The 21,676-nt window shown below is 42.0% G+C and overlaps 1 protein-coding gene across 1 annotated transcript in view; it reads right to left on the bottom strand.

Annotated features, from left to right (window-relative positions):
* Window positions 1-4,352: 4,352 nt before the first annotated feature.
* SHOC1 (shortage in chiasmata 1) overlaps window positions 4,353-21,676 on the bottom strand; it is a 1,715,507-nt gene continuing 1,698,183 nt past the window's right edge. Inside the window, exon 27 of the mRNA XM_086963751.1 lies at window positions 4,353-4,456. Within this exon, the coding sequence (XP_086819877.1) occupies window positions 4,353-4,456 (104 nt within the window). The remainder of the gene's footprint in view (window positions 4,457-21,676) is intronic.

The raw sequence follows: 21,676 nt of genomic DNA, 5'->3' as shown, positions 1-21,676 counted from the left end.
GGCTACATCTAAAAAATTAAATGCACCAACTATCCCTGATTTGGAAGAATATTCAGGTTGGAATAATTTCACTACATTGTCCATAAGTGAGATACAAGCCCTATTGCACAATTCCTCCTTTAATATTACCAGTTTTGATCCGGAGGGGTGGCTTTTATGGCAAAGGAGCTCTGATTCTTGCCAACGTCGTTTTTTGGGTTTGTCTAAAGGTTTTACACAAATCAGGCCAGATCCCCGTTTTGAAACAGATCACACTGTTACTACTTATTCAGTGGGCAAATTGTGTCAGAACTGGTTACAACATTCCACTTTGGCTGCAGTTAAACTGCATCTGTCCCAGTTGAATGAGAATATAGAGCTGAATGATTTTATAAAAGGCCCGGCTAAGGGTAGATCTAAACGCTGGCTTTATGCTGTGTACAATGAAATTTGGAAATTTTCACAGATTGAGGCAGCTAAACGCCTGAGAGCTATTGATCAAGCAAATTTGGAAAAAGTGCTTGCAGTGGTCGATAACAGTATTAACATGCTTTCTTCCAGAATTTACACGTTGGATAATATTGTTTCTTCTGTTGTTGATATTGTACATGATGAAGTGTCCACGTTATACCATGGTCAGAATCAATTACGCTCTGTAATGCAGTTTGCATGGACCCTACAGACACTTAAGTCTGGTCGAGTTCCCTGGAACTCATTGAACATTTCGTCCCTTTTCGCCCCTTTTAATCTGACTGAAAAGCAACGCATGCTTTCAATGCGTGATGCATCATTTTCTATGTTACATATTGAGAAGCTAGAATCCTTACCTTTCTCTGTTGCTGAAACCACTACTGCCACGTGGCTTATTCATGGATTAATTACATTACCATTTCCCTTATACAAATTTACTAATTGTATGCGGTATATTGCTATAGGACGATATGAACCACTAGGCAATGCATTCCTCCATGAGGCATGGTCGTTACCATACACATACAGATGTCTGAAGGATGGAAAAGAAGTAAATCTTAATGGTGAGGAATGCACACAGTCACCTGACCATTCATTAATATGCAGACACATTCAGTTACACGGCTCTTGTAATCAGGACCGGCCAAATTTAGCATGTGTTTTAAAAGGCACGCCAGTTCCAGCTGTGGTTCCCACATTTACATTATTGACTAATGGTAGTTATTTGCTTTTGAACAACGAAGTATGTTGTGGGTTATTAATTGGTGTGGCTTATGTGGTAACTGTATCAGAGCGTGTGGTGTGTTGCAAAAACGTTCTATACCCACCCACGCATGAGTCTTCAGATGTCTCCATCTGGCCACGGATACCAACCTTGAAGGCGAAGTTCAATGGTTTAAGCAGAATAAGGGCCCTTTTGTCTCAAAAACAAGTGACCCTGAGTTCGGCCCGGGAAAATTATGTCCTTCACATAGCTAACACACGCACAGAGGTGCAGGCGCTTTTAAATACTGACTTGCCGTTTCATTTCTGTGAGCTGGTGCACCAGATCTTTAATGCATCTTCCACGACTGGGCTCGCACATTTTTTTAAATTAGTTAGCAGTGGCCTCGTGACTACATTTGAGAAAATCTTTGGTATCATTCCCACGTTTTTCCATTCTATTTTTTCAAGTTTGTTTGGTGGACTACCTGTTTTACTGGCTGTGGCTGCGGGCTTTTTGTTGTTGTTTTTCTTTATAAAACATGGATGCCCATGCTGCGCAAGAAGCCGTTCAACGCCTCCTGACACTGTGCCGTAATCGGATGCTCAATTACTATGGAACATTGCCGCTTGCAGCATTAAGCACGGCTTATAGATTGTCATTTCGGTTCACTGACTTCACGTGTGTCCAACCTGTGTTTCACTGCCTGAGCTGCGAGTTCGATTGGGCCATTGATTTGTGTCTATGCTTGAGGACTGCTCCTGACGTCGATTTTGATCAGCTAATGCGTCCCGTAGTGGCTCACGAGCTGATTTGTTCTGGCGAAAGAGTTATGGCCTTGGCAGCGATAAATGGAGTACTGGGTCAATGGGAGATCTCAGCAGCGGCGCATGCCTTTCTGGCACACAGCGTTCTGGTGAACCCATCTAGTTGTCCTCTGACGTTACAGGAGGATCCGATGCTGGAGGAGCACGTATGTTCTTTCCCATTGCTGAATTGGATTGCTGAACTATTTTCGGATGATGGCAGTGATTTCATACTGGAGGCTGTTGCAACTTACTTTGCATATAATGTCCAATCATGAGATGCCTGGGAAGATTGCTTTATTATGGAAGATGACTTTCCCCTTGCTGAATTGGAGGGATGAACTGTGTTCAGATGATGGAGAGTTCAATCATGTGATGTCGCTGAGAATAACATTAAGATGGCACATGACTATGGATATCGGATAAGTGCCTTGTTTTTTCTTACAGACATTTGAATTAATGCGACCTGGTCCTACATTTCATTTTTTGGAGACCTGGTGGATGACTTTTGTTTCGAAAGTTTTGTTTTTCTTTTTATATTTGAGGCCACTGTAGGCATTCATACATATGCATTCATACATATTTTTTTAGCTTATTTTAGCTCAAGATTATTGAACTTTGCTTTCATTTTATGTATCTGATTTAGTATTGCCTTTCCCTTATGTTTGACGGTGCTCGGATCATTGGGGGGGTGTCATATGGATACTTCGTTACATATATTGCGTTAAGTTAGCATGAGTGTATTACATGTCTAAACAGCCATTTTTCCTTCGGCTTCAGTTTTGCACACGACACCTACTTGTTGTTGTCGCTTTCACCCTAGAAGCGGTGATGTGATTTATTTGAGAATAATATGTTATTACTATGCTATCAGTTTTGCTTGGTACACTTGGTACAACTGTCTGCACACTGAGAGCTGCACACTCTAAGAATAACCTAACACAAGGTTGCTGGGAGGCCTGATCCTCGCACCACATTAGACATAACACAAATAATGTTGATGCCAACATTTTGGGCTCTACGGGGGTTTAAGATAGAGTTACAGGGAATGAACGTAGACACTTGGTGCTGCGCATGAAGAGAGCTGGTAGCTGTTGATGTGATCTACTCCTACTGACATTTAGAGGTATGGGTCCGCCCTGCTAAAACCCGAATGAGACCTTCTTAGATATAAAATAATATGCTAAATAGGGTGCGCGAAATATAGGTGATATAGATTTCTATAGATTTTGCATTGTAACATGCTATCACCTTTTGCTTATTATGGATTAGTGACTATGCTGCTAACTCTGATTTTTATAATATGCATTTTGGTATTATACAAGATACTGCGTTTGAGAACCTTGCATTGAATAATAAATATTTCAAACTTGCACGTGTGTTCTTTGACTCTCAGTTTTGGTTTGAAATGATTATATAACGAAAGAGTGTTCATGTGTTCCACGATTCCTGAGGTATTCTAAAGATCATGTTCTGGTTTGTCTAAGACGTGGATCATTTCATAATGATCCATGAGACACTGTAGCTAGCTAGGTAAGGGGATTTCTTATACTGAGATGAGTTTTGGATCATCCTAACTCACTGAGGTTCTAGATCTCTATGCACAGTTCTGTGGGAGAATGGAAACCCTGATACAGAACCACATCTCAAATGACACTGAGCAAGGTGAACAAGCCTGGCCGTCCCTAGGATAGGCTTGTTTCCTGAATGATATTTTAAACATTGAGGGACTAAATTCTGATTTGCACAGCACAATGTTTGATTTAGCAAAGCGGTTATGCAGGAGCACGCATGAAATCAACGTCCCCGGACTCCCTGGTGGGCATCTCTAAATATAGTGGGTGGTCCTATGTCAGGGATAGGCGGCCAGAGCGTCTGTTCACCTGATGAGCCGGGGGTCACCCACCAGTCTCTAAAAAGCCAAACAGCATTCTTATGTTACACACATTAGGGACCAAGAAAACTATACAGCAACATTAACAGTGAGTGCATTTTAGTGTTTTTTAAACATTCTTTTAATGTATAATTTATTGTGAAGGTTTAAAAAGCCGTATGCGTAATAAAGGTCTATTAACAGGACTAACCCGATGCACAAAAATACAGCCCAAGAGATAAGGCAAAATAAGGTAGAGCTTTTGTTTTCCATCAGTGTAGGCAGATGTTCAGGGCAAAAGCAGTATTTATGTATTCAAACTAAACGGAATCTTAAAAGCAAAGCCCAAGTCCGCAGTAGTAAAAGCCAAAGCAACATTAAACGAGCAGTAGAACTATTCATGATGCATTATTAAAATAATGATTATAATACTGTGCAACAACAATAACAAATGTCTCTGTCTCTTTAAAATAGTGAGTTATGCAAACGACTGGTAGGGTTCACCATATTTCTTTGTCTTTTAAAAGAACTTCAGGCGTGTTTGCCCATCACACCTCCCAGGGACCTTTTCAAATGAGAGTCGCCTTCTCTTGAGTTTCGGAGGAAGCTGTGAATAATGAATTCCTATAAAATTTGAGGAAATAAAAAAATAAACACAAAATGTTATGCGGTATCCAGTGATGCTGGAACAATTTCAGAGGGGGGTGCTCCTGTCATCAATGTTACATCACAGAACTCGCAGCAATTCTGAACAATCCAAATTTCACATCACAAACAAGTGGGGCAATTGAGCCACGCCCATTCAGCAGGAGTGGTAAGATTGTAGTATTTAGCTGGCAATGCATTTAGGAGAACACAGTCACAAATGTATCACTAAAGCATGGTGTGGTAGCCTTTAAAGTTGGCGCATTTCCATTGAAATGAGCACTAAATTCGCACAGACCTATTTTATGATAAAAACGATATTGTGCACGAACAATAATGGGTGGAAATTGGGTATCAGCAAACATTTGTCAGTTGCACATCACCAAGTCTCTTGATTTGCTTTGATCTTTTTAAACGTTTTGCTTACATCACACTTTAATTTTTTTAAAGAGCTTCATGTGTGCTTTCTTGTTGCTTTTGACATATTTATACAGTTCATTTATATGTATTTAAATTTAGTTGTGTGTTAGAAGAAAACTACAACTACCAGCATTTCCTTTCACACCAGCAAGAGTGTCAAATAGCACACTTTACTAAATCCTCTCACTTAGCAGTAAGAGAAAGTAAAGTAAACACCAGTCTCCATGTTAAAAGAATAAGCAGCAATTTGCCGGAAAACTAGGCTGACATTTGACCTCTGCTTTGAAGGGACAGCAAATGTGACAAAATAAAAACAATATTTAAAGTGCTTATGGTGGTATCTGCTCATGGATTGCTGTCACACTGATAAAGGATTTGGGGCCTTATTTATGAGAAGTGATGCATCGCTGGGTGAAAACAGCGATGCAGCACTTCTCAGTGGGCCCTCCTTGCGAAATGATGGATGCGTCATATTTACTGTATGACGCATCATGTCACAAGGTGTAACAGATATGTCAGTATTTCTGACATATCTGTAGGCGCTTAAGTGACGCATTGCTGGGGTGTGTCTGAAAATAGATGTGAAATGTGAAAGGGCCTGCGTCAGTCTTACACCTGCTGTGAGGCAGACGCAAAGATATTGACACAATGGCGTCCTAGAAGTGGCGCACTGAAATCTCATGGATTTCAATGCGCAACTTCTACAAGGCTTTTTGTGGGGGAACGCCCACCAAGTAGCGCAAGGGTTTACAAAGTGACGCTTCTGCCTAGATGCGTCACTTTGTAAATAGGGCCAAGCATAGCAAATGTTTAGGTCTCGCCTAGCTACGCGTAAGTGATGCTATGCAAGGTATTTAGTAAGGGGCTTTTGAAAATGCTCCCAAAGGCTGCAGGCGGATCGGGTACAGTGCATGTGCGCCGAGCGCGTGCCCCATTTGTCAGCCTGCGTGATCACTTTCGCGGCCGCTTTGATGTTCTCAGTGAGCCGCACGCCCACTGAGAACATCAAAGCGGCCGCAAAAGTGATCACCATTTGCCCGCGCACCACTTGCGTCATTTTCCTCCTCCCCGATCACTTTCCTTGCTGGTATTCCCCCCCTCCCTTCTCGCCCAGTCCTTGTTTCTTTGCAGTGCTTCCCCAAGTCTTTGGGCTTATGAAGGCGTGAGCATCTAGTAGAGGCGGTTCTTATATCCATGCCTATGCTCTGTAATTTTCACATGCATTCCACGTGGTCCATCAGCAGCAAATAGGAAGCATTTGAAATGATAAGCCTTGGACAAGACGTCGGTCAGTCTTGCAATGTCATCAGGTCAAAGGGTGGGCGATGTCACTTACGTGGCATGTTCATGCTATAATCCCCCGTGCAATTATAGCAGACCTTTGCTATTAGAAATGTGACCTTAGTGTGCTGGTCCCATCCCTTGGTCTCCATTGTGGAATGAGTCCAGACCAGCTTTGCTCTTCTGCCAGGGGGCGTCAGTATCACAAAGCCACACTTCCGACAGAGAGACTGCACACAGCCCCCTCTGCCACCCCAGAGAGACAGACTGACTGCTCAGGATAATGGTCACATCCGCAGCCGAAGCATGGCAGGATTATTTCTCTAGCCTTTGCTCGACAGATGAAAAATACCATTTGCCCAAGTAAATTTTATTTTTCTGAAATGAGGACCAGCATATTTCCTCTGTGTTCTGTCCCATTTACCCAGAGGTAAATCTAGTCCTCAGAATATCTGCCTCGAGCTTTCGTCAGTCATCCACTGCACTCCTGACTCCCATCCACCACAGCAGCTGAACTGAGCGTGGTGATAAATATTTTTCCATTCATAAAACACAAATGGAGTCGATAAGACAGCTAGGTTTCCTTATCCAGCCAGCGCTGCTGCAATGGCGAATCCTGTGTTTGTTTTTCCAGTGTTTTACTTGGCCGACGGTATCTTTGTGCAAATGAAACAAAGTGCACCTCCTGCAACATGCTCTGGAAACGGGCTGAGCGGCAGCACGCAGCGCGCAGCGTGCACTGTCACTGCCCAGCGTGAGCAGTGAAGGGAGAAAGGAGGCGTAAATCTGCTCTTAGTTACTGATTACACTGTCAGCATGGGGGCTGAGGCGTCACACAGAACGATAAGAATGACCAGGTCTGTCTGACATTGACACGAGTTAATACGGGGGAAGTGTTTTTTCTACTTCCACTTTAGGTTGTTTTTCATGAGCCACTGTTTCCCATGAAAAGCATGTTAAGTGCGGCTATTTATGGCAATAAAAATAATGTTTTTCTTCATCTTGGCCTACAATATCAAGTCATCTGCAATAAAGTATTCATTAGTTTTGTATGTTATTTCACGTATTTGTGTGTTACGCTATTGTACTCTGTGTTACACAGATAATATTACAATTTGTTATGCTGTGGTGTGCTATGTAGGGTGACCAGATTCTCAAAACAACAAGCATTGGCATAGCCAATAGGTCTCGCCTTTGGGACCTTATAAGTGTTTAGCCATGCAACAGTTGAGGTTGTTGCAGTAAGGATATTGTGCTGCAAAACTAAATACTTATAAGGTCCCAAATGCGGGACCTATTGGCTATGCCAATGCTTGTATTATCTCTTCCTTCGCATCGCTGGCTCGCTCTGCCTCTGTCTTGCTTGCCCCTCCCCTTCCACAGAGCGTCTCGCGGTCCTCCTTATTGTCACCTCGGCTTGCATTCACCCCTCCTTTCTCCCCTTTTAGCCGCTTTGATCTTCTCAGTGAGCTGTGCGTCAATGCTTGAGTGTGATTTACATGTGGAGACTCGGGCCGGAGCAGACGCCTGCCTCAAGACTCCACTTGCTTCGTCTCTTCGTGTTAATTTGTTGGGTCACCACCTCTCAGCATCCCTCCTCGCTGTGCCACAGCTCGCCAACCTTCACCCCCTTCCCTCGCTCGCTCTCTCCCTATTCCGCGCCTCCCCTTTGCTTTCTCCCTCCTCTCACTTCCCCTTCCCTTACCTCCTCCACAATTCGAGCTTAATCACGGCGTCTCTGCTTCTGCACTGTGAGATTTTGGGCAAGTTGAACTGCAGCGTGAAAATAAAAAATACGAGCTTAATCACGGCGTCTCTGCTTCCGCACTGTGTGATTTAGGGCAAATTCTTTTTCACTAAGCCGCTTTTGTGCACATTACAAATGACCGCATCTTTCCCATACTTTCTCATACTTCAAGCATCCAATCGTATAACACATGGATGGATGGATGCCTAGGTTTGTAAGTTTCATTTAACATAGGGAATAGTTCTGATGTCAAGCATTAGGTATAGCTCTGCATCTAATGCCAGGACTAATGAGCTTTGCATAACCGTCAATATTTTGATGGGAAATGAAAGCAAGTGGAAGGTGGGAATGAGTTATCTGTTTTTCTTTCTACCTTGGTGTGGTTTTTAACAGCATGTGAAGTCTAGGAACTTTTACCACATTTGTTCTAATATGCACAAATGTGTGTCATATGTTCAAGTGTTTATTTTGGGAGGACGCCCTAAAACATTCTTGACAATGGTTCGGTTAGGAGAATTAGAATGTTTCATGGTTTCTCCATCACAATGGCCTGAAACACCCTTGGCCTTTAAACCGATTTTGTTGAGATGTGCCATGTAAAATAGACAATTTCTACTCTTTTATATTTTTGGAGGGGAAAAGGGTAAACTTCCATCAAACCCCCAAGTGGGAAAATGGGACTCTTTTAATTAATCTGTTTGACTCCGGGCAGGAGATGCACATCACCGCTTTGAAACAGCACGTGCCACCGCAAACACACAGTTCATTAAAATTCCAATTCATGAATAATCTGGACCCACTCAATAACTGTGTTCTTGATCAATGAAAACAAAGTCCCTGTTTCGTCACTTCTGGTTATTTCGCCTAGAGTGAACCAGAGAACTCAATAAATGGTAATAAAATTCCCAGTATCCGCACAGAAGCATTCTAGCACAGTGCACAATGTTATTCCTGGGTTGGACCCTTCCCAAGCACATGTAGAACTGCTGCCATTGTGTAGGTGTGGAGTGTAGATGCATTTTGTGAACAGGATGCTGCGACCATCGTCTAAGAAGACATGCTGACAGCGGTGATCTGGCGATGTGTGCATCTTTCCTTGTGCAGTTTTACATCACAAAAGATAATATTATCCATTTAGTCATTATTCTCCTGTGTTATGCAATATCAGGCACCTAATTGTTCAATTAAGAGCAATGCTCCCGCGTTTTTTGATGACATGTGCCACCCTGCGTTGTTCAATATCCGACATGTGATTCCGTTGTTATACAGAAAGGCGTTCTGCCTTGGAGCTGCTTACTTCTGAAAGCTAAAACACCTTTATGAAAGTTCCATCCACCTAGACTATCTTATATCAGACACTTGACATCTTTCTATAAAGGCTCATGCGCTGTTTAATATTAGACAGACAACTATTAGAGATAGAAATGTGCTCCTCTGATGCGAATCACCGTCTGAAAGTTACTGTACATTATGGGATGGAGCCCAAATTTTGTTGACAGCCAGAAATGTAATACATCTATAGGCACAAATGCTGCTCCTAAGCTATTCAGTATGAAAAAAACACTGGTTTTCAAATGCTCCTATATTTTATATTTAGAAGTGTAACAGATGCACATAAAAGCATTGTGCACCAGTGTTTTATTTTATTAGGTGTGGGTTTTTACAGTTCAGTATCAATCAGACCTGTTGCTTACAATATACTTAGAGTGGGCGGTGATTCTGCCCTTTTCAACCACTGACTTTATTCAACCAATCTCTTTCAGCTGTTGCCTTAAAACCTTATCAATCAAAGTCTGGCTTAAGCCAGTGGAATATTCAGGGTCAGTCTTTGCTCAGACAGCAAACTGGGTAAAACTAAAGTGAGCACCCTTTCTAACATCCTTACCCCCTCAAAGCTCCCCGCCTTTACACTTTTGCCTTTTCTAAGCACTGTATATAATAGCTGTTACTATGACACCACTGAACATTGTTGTTTCTGTGCTATTCTTTTGGTGAGAATGAAAAAAGCCTGCTCTGAAGTCTGACACTGTTGTTTATTGTCCTTATCACCAAGAAAGTACAAGCATTGTCATAGCCAATAGGTCTCACTTTTGGCACCTTGTAAGTATTTAGTTATGCAGCACAATATCCACACACAAGCACACACACAACCCCACAAACAACCACAAACACAACCACACACACACACACACACACACCCCCACACACACACAACTGCACACACACAACCACACACACACACACACACAACCACACACACACCCACACACACACACAACTGCACACACACAACCACACACACACACACACAACCACACACACACACACAATCACACAACCACACATAATCACACAACCACATACACAACAACACACAACCACACACAACCACATGACCACAAACAATCACACAACCACAAACACAACACACAAAACCACACACACAACCACACACACAACCACACACACGGTAAGACACACAACCACACACACACAATAACACACAGCCACACACACTCAACCACACATACAACCACACACACAACTGACACAACCAACCACACACAACCACACAACCACAAACACACACACAACCACATACACAACCACACACACAACCACACATACAACCACACATACAACCACACTTACAACCACACACACAACCACAAACACACAACACACACAACCACACACAACCAAACAAACAATCACACACACAACCACTCATTTCAATAATAACTTTATTCGGTAGTTTTAAGAAAAACACCATAAAAGTTCACAGTGAGCAAATTACAAAATTTACAAAAGTTAAAAACCGTTAAAAATACATTTGTTAAAAAAGCATATTAAAAAGGGCAACAACGTCTCAATTTGTGTAAATTTTTCGACATTATGATAGCATACAGTTTTCCTGTTGTCTTAGATTCTTTCATTTGTGCAAAGCTGCAATGTTATTCGTGCTCATAAATTCGTACGATGACGTATGCAAAATTTGAGGTAGAGTACGATCGCTTTAGCATAGTTTTCATTTTCGAGATACTGAAGTGCCAGATACGCAGGACGGCACTGTCGGAAACCCCAGAATGTCAAAATGGGCAGTATCCAGCGTTTACGGGGTTCAGTGAAAAACTTACAGAATAACATTGCACAACCACTCACACAACCACACACACATCCACACACACAACCACAACAAAACACACAACCACACATACAACCACACACATACAACCACAACCACACACACAACCACACACGACCACAAACACAACACACACAACCACAATCACACACACACAACCACACACACAACTACACACAACCACACATACACCACGTACACAACCACAACCAAACACACAACCACACACACAACCACACACACAACCACACACACCACACACACAACCACACACACAACCACACACATGCAACCACACACACACACAACCACAACCACACACACAACCACACACACATACCCAGAGGCACACACACACAACCACACAACCACACACACAACCACAAAACACACACCACACACACAACCACGCACACAACCACACACACAGAGCCATGCACACAACCACACACACACAATCACACACACAACCACACACACAGTCACACACACAACCTCACACACATCGACACATGCAACCACACACACACAACCACACACACAACCACATACAAACAACCACACACACACAACCACACACACAACAACAGACACAACCAACCGCACACAACCACACACACAAGCACAAACACACACACACAACCACAACTGCATACACAGTCACACACACAACCACACACAATCACACACAACCCCACACACAACCACACACACACAACCACACATACACAACCACTTTCACACAAACAACCACACACTCAACAACCACACAAACAACCACACACACACAACCACACACACAACTCCACAAACAACCACAAACACAACCACACACACACACACACAATCACACAACCACATGCACACACACACTACCACCCACACACATACAACCACACACACACACACACACACACACACCCACACGCACACACACACACACATACAACCCCACAAACAACCACACACACAACCACACACACACAAAACCACACATGCACACACAACCACACACAACCACACAGACACAACCACATGCACACACACACAACCACATGCACACACACACAACCACAAACACAACACACACAACCCACAAACATAACCACAACACAGCCACACATAACCACACACACACAACAATACACACACAACCACACACACAACCACACACAGTCACACACACACAACCAAAAAAAACCACACACACAACCACAAACGCACAACCGCAAACACACACACAATGACATACACAACCACACACAACTACACATACAACCACACTTACAACCACACACACAACACTCACAACCACTTAAAACCACAGAGACAACCACGCTTACAACCACCCACACAACCACAACCACCCACACAACCACAAGCAAAACCACACACATAACCACACACACACACAACCACACCCAACCACACACACAACCATGCACACAACCACACACACACACATACACACAACCACACCTAACAATACACAGACAACCACAGGCACACACACAACCACACACACAACCACAACCACACCCAACCACACACACACAACCACAGGCACACACACAACCACACACACAACCACACAGAACCACATACACAACCACACACATATTCACACACTCAACCACACACACAACCACAACAAAACACACAAACAACCACACACACAACCACACATAACCACACACACAACACACAATACCACACACACAACCACACACACAACTGCACACACGCCACATACACAACCAGACACACAACCAAACACACAACCACACACACACAACCACACACACAACCACACACACACAGCCACACACACACAACCAGAGGACCACACACAACCACACACAACCACACAACCACACAACCACAAACACAACACACAACCACACACACACACAACCACACACACACAACACACACAACCACAACCACACACACAACCACAAGCACAAGCACAACCACACACACTGATGTGTTTTATCTAGGAACCCGACTTAATGCACCTATACGGCTATAATCAATAATATCCCTATAATGGCATAATAATCAGATCCATATTTCAGTAAATCGCCCTTGCAGTCCAAGGCTCGGCAAAAGCTACTTCCTTGGATTCCTAGAGAGCACACCGAGTTCTTTCGACACACCAAACCTCCAGCAACCTGGGAAAGCCCAGCTTGCTTTGTTTTGATTTGTAATAGAACTCCTGCGAGCACTGTAAGAACGGCCAGTTCTTAGAGACATCTTTATTGACGTCTTATGTCCAAACCTTACGTCAAACTCGGCACCTTTCAGGTATAAATATACCAACATTGCTTTAAGCAAACACACAGTGGTGATTCTGGAGCAGAGCAGCTAATCTACTTTCCGAGAGCCCAGCAGAAGCGAGAAGCCCACGGACGCTGCCCCTCCTCTTTGACGCGCTGAGAAAGACGCTGTCTTTTCTCCTGCCGAGAAAATCCAGCTCCGGCGTTTCCAGCCTACCCTTGCGGGTGACTGGGATATCGGGTCCTGAGAGGGAGATACCAGACCTCCTACATTCTATTCCCAAGGTACAGTGCTGACTAAACCCTTAGAGAGAATTCTTGAACAGATCCTTGGCAACAAACCTACTTAACTTAAACTGCTACTTACTTACTCCTTCCCACGTATTAGGCTTAGGTCAGGTACACCGGGGTAGGCGTATTTTAGAAGCACCAGTTGAGCACGTTAGCCTATGTATATATGTATATATGTTTTATCCATTTTAAAGTGCCTTATGGCTAAGAAACCATATCAATGCTTTTACAGTATTATTTCATAATACTCCTTTTACTGTACGTACTTTACTTCACAATAAGTATTGCAATTGTGGCAATTAATTTCTCTTGCATGAGAAGGAAGACTGCTCAATAAATAATACCTTTTATTGAAAACGCCCGTCTCTCTATTCTCTGCACCCTGGTGAAATTAAATATGCACAACTGACTGAGTGAAATAGCTGTCTATTTTTTCACACGACTCTAGAGATTGACTCTTATTCTGAGGGAGCAAAGTTCTCATGTTTATGCGGTTGTCGGAAGCTGAATCCCTTCTTGTCTGAGCCAGGGAAGCTGATCACTTCCTATTCAGTCAAGAAAGTTTCCAGTGACCTCTGAGCTAGCTGGCGCAAACCTAAATTAAGTCTAACATAGTCAGTAGAGACCTAGAAGACCTCAGTCCTACGTCTAAACTGCTGTTTATGTTATTCCAATGCGCAGGGCCTATAGGGAAAATAGGAACTACACTACATGGCGCCCAACGTTTGGTAAGGCGATAAAACTAACGCAAGACGTTAGAGTAACTCAGTCGTGCTTTTTCACACAGACCCTTTCTCCCGTAAATACTCCAATAGACGTCTGGAGTGGGTGAAAGGTTAAAATCAGCCGGAACTTAGTAGGAAGAGATTCCTATGTAGAGTTTCTGGTTTAGTCAACGTTGAAGGATACAGTGCTCCAAAATATTATCCACCTAATCTTTTGTTTCCTTGGAAACCTGCTCTGCAAACTTTCATTAAAACAATGTCAGAAAATGGCGATAACAACGAAACCAATGAAGCCGCAGTAGATGCGAATCAACGGGGTTTCGATGTTTCAGGGTTTAATGAACCGGGTGCAATTATCATCCCGGCAAACATAAGAAAAACTATAACTTTAAAACTTATAGAAAACGGTCTGTCATCACGAGGTGGTACAGTCATTTTCGTGATAGAGGCACACGAATATCGGCAGACAGAGGTATTCTATTCATGGATAAACTTTCCAGTGGCAAACGCCACAACACACGAATTCCAATATTACAAAATAGAGGAACCACCGGATGAATATACTCCTTTCAAGGATATTGAAATACCACTAAATTACCAAGAGCACCTGCTCTGGTTTAAAGGCGCCCTAAAACATAATGATCACATCACCAGGCTCGGTCCACTAGGTAGACCAGGAGCAACGTGGCCAGTTCTAGCCAGCTACACACCACATCCAGACATTGAAAAAATGTCAAGAGAAGAACTTTTAGCACAGCTAAAATTACTAATTAAAATTCACAGACAGTTAGTCCAATATATAATGCGGACTACAACAGTCCAACCAGCTATTAATATTCCACAGCTGACCCCTCATCAGGGGAACACAAATAAAATTACACCACAGAACATACAATCATGTCTGGGAAAAACACCCACAAAACGGGAACAAATTCCATTCTGGCTAGCACAGAAAATAACTCAAATAGAGGCAGTATTCCCGAATACTACCCCTATTGAGAAACACAGGATTCTGACTATCTGCCTTCCAATCGGGGTCGCACCACATGTGGAGGACTGTGACACTTGGGGCACAGTCTTTGCTTCCATTTACACAAAAACACATGGTGTTCCGTCTCTGGCGGTAATACCAGATGTGCTAAAACAAATTCAGAATGAATACGGTCCAGAACCTGCTTTAACTCTTGGTATGAAATTACTGAAAGACTTCAAGCAGGTCTCGGCTATATTATTAGCCAACATAAAAAGAGAAGCAGCATCTGTGGCAATCCGCCAAAAATTGAAAGAAAGAGATATAACAGATCAACCAATTGAGCTTGCCAGAATTATAGAAAAATGCTATGAAGAACTAGGTAGACATAGTTTGGGTGGGAAACCGGTAAAACCCCAACTACTTGAAAATCCTGAAAAGATATATATTAAAAATAATCTAAACACTCCTAAAAAGAGCTGGGATGGAAATAAACAATCCACTCCCAAAGAAAAAGGTTTCCAGTCCAGAGGAAGGTCTCCTCGGCGGAGAGAAAAAACTCTGAATCGAGAACACCAGTCTCCCCAAAGGGAGCCCTCTGAAAAAAGATACAACCTTAGAAATAGGGATCATTTGAAAAAGCCTGATAGATATCAAGATATTGATACACGTCCCTCTCGATCTTTTTCGCAGAAATCGGAAAGAAGAGGACGGTCAGAACACAGGGAAGAGCACGCCAAGTCCAAAGACAAGGAACCTGCTCAAAGTAAAAAATTACAATTTCCAAAAAAGAAGGTAGCCAGTATTAAAATAATCAAACATGCCGAGGATACTGAGGACACAGCTGAAAAACGGAGAGTGGGCACAGACAATGCTAGACAGCGCAGCAGAAATCAGCATAGCTCGCAAGATCCTGATGAATCATATGGAGACAGTGGACACGAATGAATACATTCAAGTGGAAACTGCAGATACCAGAGTTAGCGAACCTCATAAAATTTACGAAATAACATTGCGTATAGAGGGAGATAAGACTAGGAAAATAAGGGGTCTGTTTTGGGATAACCTCTCAAAAGGCTATGACATCCTGATAGCTGAGAAAGATTGGCTCCCAGAGTTTGTCAGGGAGTGCCCTCATGGCGAAGAAATGATTATAACAAACAAATACAAGACCTAGACTTTTTGGGCACTTCTAGACCTATCCTTCTGTTGTGAGCATACCAATTTTTTGCAATAATGTTGCAAGAAGTCACTCCCCTATCATTAGCTTTTTGGGGTAGTAGGTATAGCTCTGGATGGTGCCTTATTTAACAATCGCCCGTTCCAAAGAAATCAATTCAGTTGTGAGACGACATACACTTAAACACTTTAGTGTCAACCAATACTATATAAATGACAAAAAAAGTGAGTGAGAGCGAGAAAGCACCTCACGGGCGCACCACCAACGGGAACCTGGCAGGTACTCACCAGGATTGCCCTGTGTTCATCATTGGTGATTTCAAGCTCGAAAAAAATTAAATAAAGTAAAGTGTCCAAAACACATAAAGAAATTGTGTCAAGAAATATGCAGTGAAAAAAGAAAAGAATCAAACTATGATTTACAACATGTAAAAACACATCACACAGCAACACAGATATATAACTTTATTCACTCTCTTGTGTGGGGTGTGAGAATCTAAAAATAGTAAGTGAGGTCACTAACTATCCAACCACCACTACTATACTTGCCTACATTACATACTTCTTGCAACATTATTGCAAAAAATTGGTATGCTCACAACAGAAGGATAGGTCTAGAAGTGCCCAAAAAGTCTAGGTCTTGTATTTATTTGTTGTATCATGAGTGGAGGGCGACCTATGACTAGCTGTACCCTCTAAGCTCCTGTGTGTGTGAAGAAATGATTATGCCTGCCTTCTCAAATCATATTCCAATTCACAGAAAATATATATATGCAAGAAAATGGACAGTAGCTCAAGCACCTGCACTATATAAGAATCATGTAGGATGGGATGAGGACTCTCCTCCTCATAAAATCCAGTTAAAATGTCAACCTACTGCACAAAGGCAGTACCCGATTAAGCAAGAAGCTAAAAAACAAGTCAGGGAGATTTTAGGTCAACTTGAATACCAAGGGTTGATTGAAACATGCACCTCTCAAATGAACAATCCTTTGTTTCCTGTCTCCAAACCAGACGATTCGTATCGTCTAGTCTTAGACTACAGACACCTTAACTCATGTTGCAAAACATTTGCTGTACAAAATTTGCACAGTGCGGCACTAATGAATAACATACAAAACAACATTAGACATCTCTAATGGGTTCTTTTGTCAAAATATTGCACCGGAAAGCAGATACTTGACCGCTTTCTCAATAATGGGGTCACAGAAAATTTCTGTAGACTCCCACAGGGATTCAAGAACAGCCCAGGATTATTCTCAGCCAAAGTAACAGGGTTACTACAAATGTATGATGATGAGGCAGTATCTTATGTCGAAGACATCTATCTCACAGACGACGACTTGGATACTCACTTGAAAAGAGTGAACACCATAATACTTGGGTTTGCAGCAGAGGGTTACAAATTCAACTTTAAAAAGTCACGAATTGCCCATCTAACTGTCTTATTTTTAGGACACGATTTATCAAGTGAAGGCAAAAGCCTAGCAGACAACTTCTTAGAGAAGTGCGCTGTACTCCAAGCACCAAAAACGCTGAAGTACTTACAATCGATTCTAGGCTTCCTGAATTTCGGAAGAACTTACATTCTAAATTATGCAGAGAGAGTTAAACCTCTCTACGAATTAATAAAACCTGATTTTAAACCAATCAACTGGACTCAGAAACACACAGAAATGTTGAGATCACTGCAAACAGACATGCTAACTAAAACAAAATTAGAAACATGTGACAATACACGCAACCTTGTAATCCGAGTCATCCCAGGAAGATGCGGATTCACGTACCTGACCTCTAATGAGGGAGAAACTGTACCAATAGCTTACAAATCACATTTGTACACTCAAGCAGAAAAAACATTCAGTCTCACAGAAAATACTGTAAAGGCAGTTCAAATTGCTGTAGCAAGAGAACGAGCCCTAGCCCAAGGCAAAAAAATAACTGTTTTCACAGCAGAATCCGCCTTCGAGGCACTATTCAGCCCAGTAAATCTAAAAACAGTGGCACTAGATCCGAAATGGATACAGTGGGAAAATTCTCTTGCTGCAGAAGACGTGACATACTATTTTGTCCCGAACATGAAAAAAATGAACGATTTAAAATATGAAGAAAAATATCCTCTGCCAATCGAAATTCTGCCTCTCCAACAATACTCTTGTATAATCTATACAGACAGATTTTTACAGCATTACAATGTAGATGATAAATCCTACAATGCAGCCTGCGCGATTGTTAAAGGTCGCTGGCTCTGCGGTAAATTCAGACCGAAAATAACAAAAACTGAATCTCTGAGAAACTGTTCGGCTCTGCGAGCTGAAATTAGATCTTTAAAGATGGAGCTTGAAAATGCGGAACATGAATTCCTGATACTAATAGTGTGCGATTCGCATTTCTGCGTCAAATCTTACAATAATGATTTGCAGAACTGGGTTCAAAATGATTACAAAGATGACACAGGTGCCACAATCAAGCATAAAAAGCTTTGGGAACAAGTAGTTCTTTTACAGAAAGAACTACAAAAGACTCATGTGATACACACTCTGAGTCATCAACGTGATGGCGTTCACGTTGCAGGGAATCCATTGGCTAATACAGCCACAGCGGAAACACCTCAACGGGCTTCCGTAGCCACAAAAAAGCGTTCAGAAAAATACATAGACGGGGAAACGATGCTGGCGGTAAAAACGTCTTCAAAAGGCAACTGTGCAGCACTACCTGTGAACTATCCACTCAATTATACATACATAATTGACGCAAACTCCGTTCCTTTTGCTCGAATCCCTGGAGTGGGGGATAGGGTAATTTCAAACACGAACCGGAGAGTCTTATTAATAGCAGATGCACACATGGGTGAAGGTCCAAGGCACAAACAGATGATGGAATCTCTGACAGACTTACAATCATAATACTGGTGGCCGGGGATGAGCCTGCAACATTATAAATTTGCGAAGAGCTGTCCAGACTGCAACAGAGACCGCAGTAACGAGCCAACCGGAGTATTGCCATGGCCATTTCTGTAGTTAGCATAAGGCTATCTATACATAAAATCCAGCGTCCTATTAATTCCTTTTAAGACTAAAATCACTTAAGAATGTAGCCCCAGTGCTCGGCTGACGCCAGAACTGTTATAAAAGATTTGCGAGTCTTTATCGGCACATACGCAATTGCCATGCTTCATTCTGACCAGGGTCCTGCTTTTAGCTCTCGAGCTTATAAGGAGGCCATGACCAGCATGGGCATTGGATTGCGGTACTCTTGTCCCTTCCATCCTGAGGGAAACGGGGTTGTGGAAAGAAAAAACCGAGACATAAAGCAATCTATAACGGCAAAGGTATTAGGTTCGGGTGATGGGTGGGTCCAGCATTTAACAAGTGTCCAACGTAGTCTTAATAATCTGCCAAGAAATTCTCTAAAAGGTTTCAGCCCGTACGAACTATTGTTCGGAACTAGAATGTATGTTCAGGACTTAGATAGTCATGCTTCAGTGGTAGAAGATAAGAAAAAATGCTTTGATATCAAAGATCGTTTGGCTGTTTTACAGGACTTAAATGAAACAAGAAAAGCCCTGAGCAACATAAAGTTAAAACCGCAGCCAACAACCACTGAAGACACACCACCTGTCCCAGCAAGACCTGTCTGGATTCCAAAGATTGGGGAAATGGTCAGAGAGAAAATAGCGGTGAAGAAGGAATTTGGGCCTTCTTACAGAAAAGCAGTACCTGTCTTAGCAATCAATGGAACAAGATCAGTTGTACTACCGCCCCTTGCTGGTAAAAAGGAAAACCGAGTTGTATTCATCGACCTGGTAAAACCACAATCATGTGGCCAATAATAAGTAGTAGGCCAAGTGGACTCCCAAGAAATAGCAGAATACCAAAATTTGGTACAATCCAAGAGGTTCAAACTGAGAGACTAATCACATTTGATAAACCTGCAGTGAATAAAAAAGGACTATGCAGAAATGCCATGGAACTTGTGCCTGTTGAAACCCAAATTGAAACAGTTCGTCAAGAAACACCAGTCTACAATAATGTAGCATGAGAATGTGCTAATGAAAGGCAAATTGAAAGAACAATTCCAACAATTGACAGAACTGCATCTGGCTACTTCATCAATTTCGATAACCTTTCTGAAGATCAAAGCGAGCCTGAAGTAACGCCAGCAACAAAGACTTTTAAAGACAAAGCAATAGTACTCTTTCATCAACTCAAAGAAACCTATCTAATTTCTCCATGGTTAGAATTTTGGATTGTACTAGGGGTATTTTTCCTCCTGCTTTGGCTCATCATGGTACTTTGTTTGGGAAAATTCATTGAGAGAAAATACAGTACAATGGACACAGCAAGTCAGAACATCAACTTAGTTCTGAAGCCACACAAGTCATCTCACATCGAGAAAAGAGAACAATCATCAGTGAATGTCACAGCCATTCCAATACCCGGCGGGGTAGTTTGGGACAAAACAGATTACAAAATATATGGACCAGTCGAACTCTTGAAATATCCTCATCAGTTTAAGGTTTCATTAAGTGAGTTTGTAAAACCAAGTACGTTCTCTGATGATTGGGATTTTGAAAGCATAAATAATATGATGTCAGATTTAGTATTATCAGCAAAATTTACAGAACATGATTATTTTCAAGGTTCATCGAATTATGAACAGATGTATTGCTATACCCACTATGCAGACCACTATTTGCATAAATCTGCTCAACCTAGAAATGTTTTTAAATATAATCAATGGGAACATTGTGCAACTCCACCCAAAAGCAGTTCAAAAACATTCTATGAGAAATTCCAATACTTCTCAGGGTTTAACACAAGTGATGCAGAAACATTTTATTATAAACTGTTAGATAAAACAGGGACAAAAACCATGCTGACAAATACTAAATTGATCTATTCGGAAACATTTTATGAAAAAAATGATTACATTTGGTTTTGATTTCTGGAAAAACAACATTGAAACAAAAACCATCTGGGGTACAAAAGAATGGCAGGTACAAGGCCTAGAAGCATTATTTCGAGCCTGCATGATACCAGAACAAATAATGTTCTTGAATGACACTATTCAACAAACTACCTGTTTTGGCCCAGCCAAAATAAAAGACTTAAACAAACCGTCTATTCCAAAGCCAATACCTGATATCACAACCACATATA

The sequence above is a fragment of the Lissotriton vulgaris genome, chromosome 3_1, assembly GCF_964263255.1.
Source record: "Lissotriton vulgaris chromosome 3_1, aLisVul1.2, whole genome shotgun sequence".
In the NCBI taxonomy this organism is placed as follows: Eukaryota; Metazoa; Chordata; class Amphibia; order Caudata; family Salamandridae; genus Lissotriton; species Lissotriton vulgaris.
Note: the sequence above shows the minus strand (reverse complement) of the source record. Positions and strands in the feature narration are given on the sequence as shown.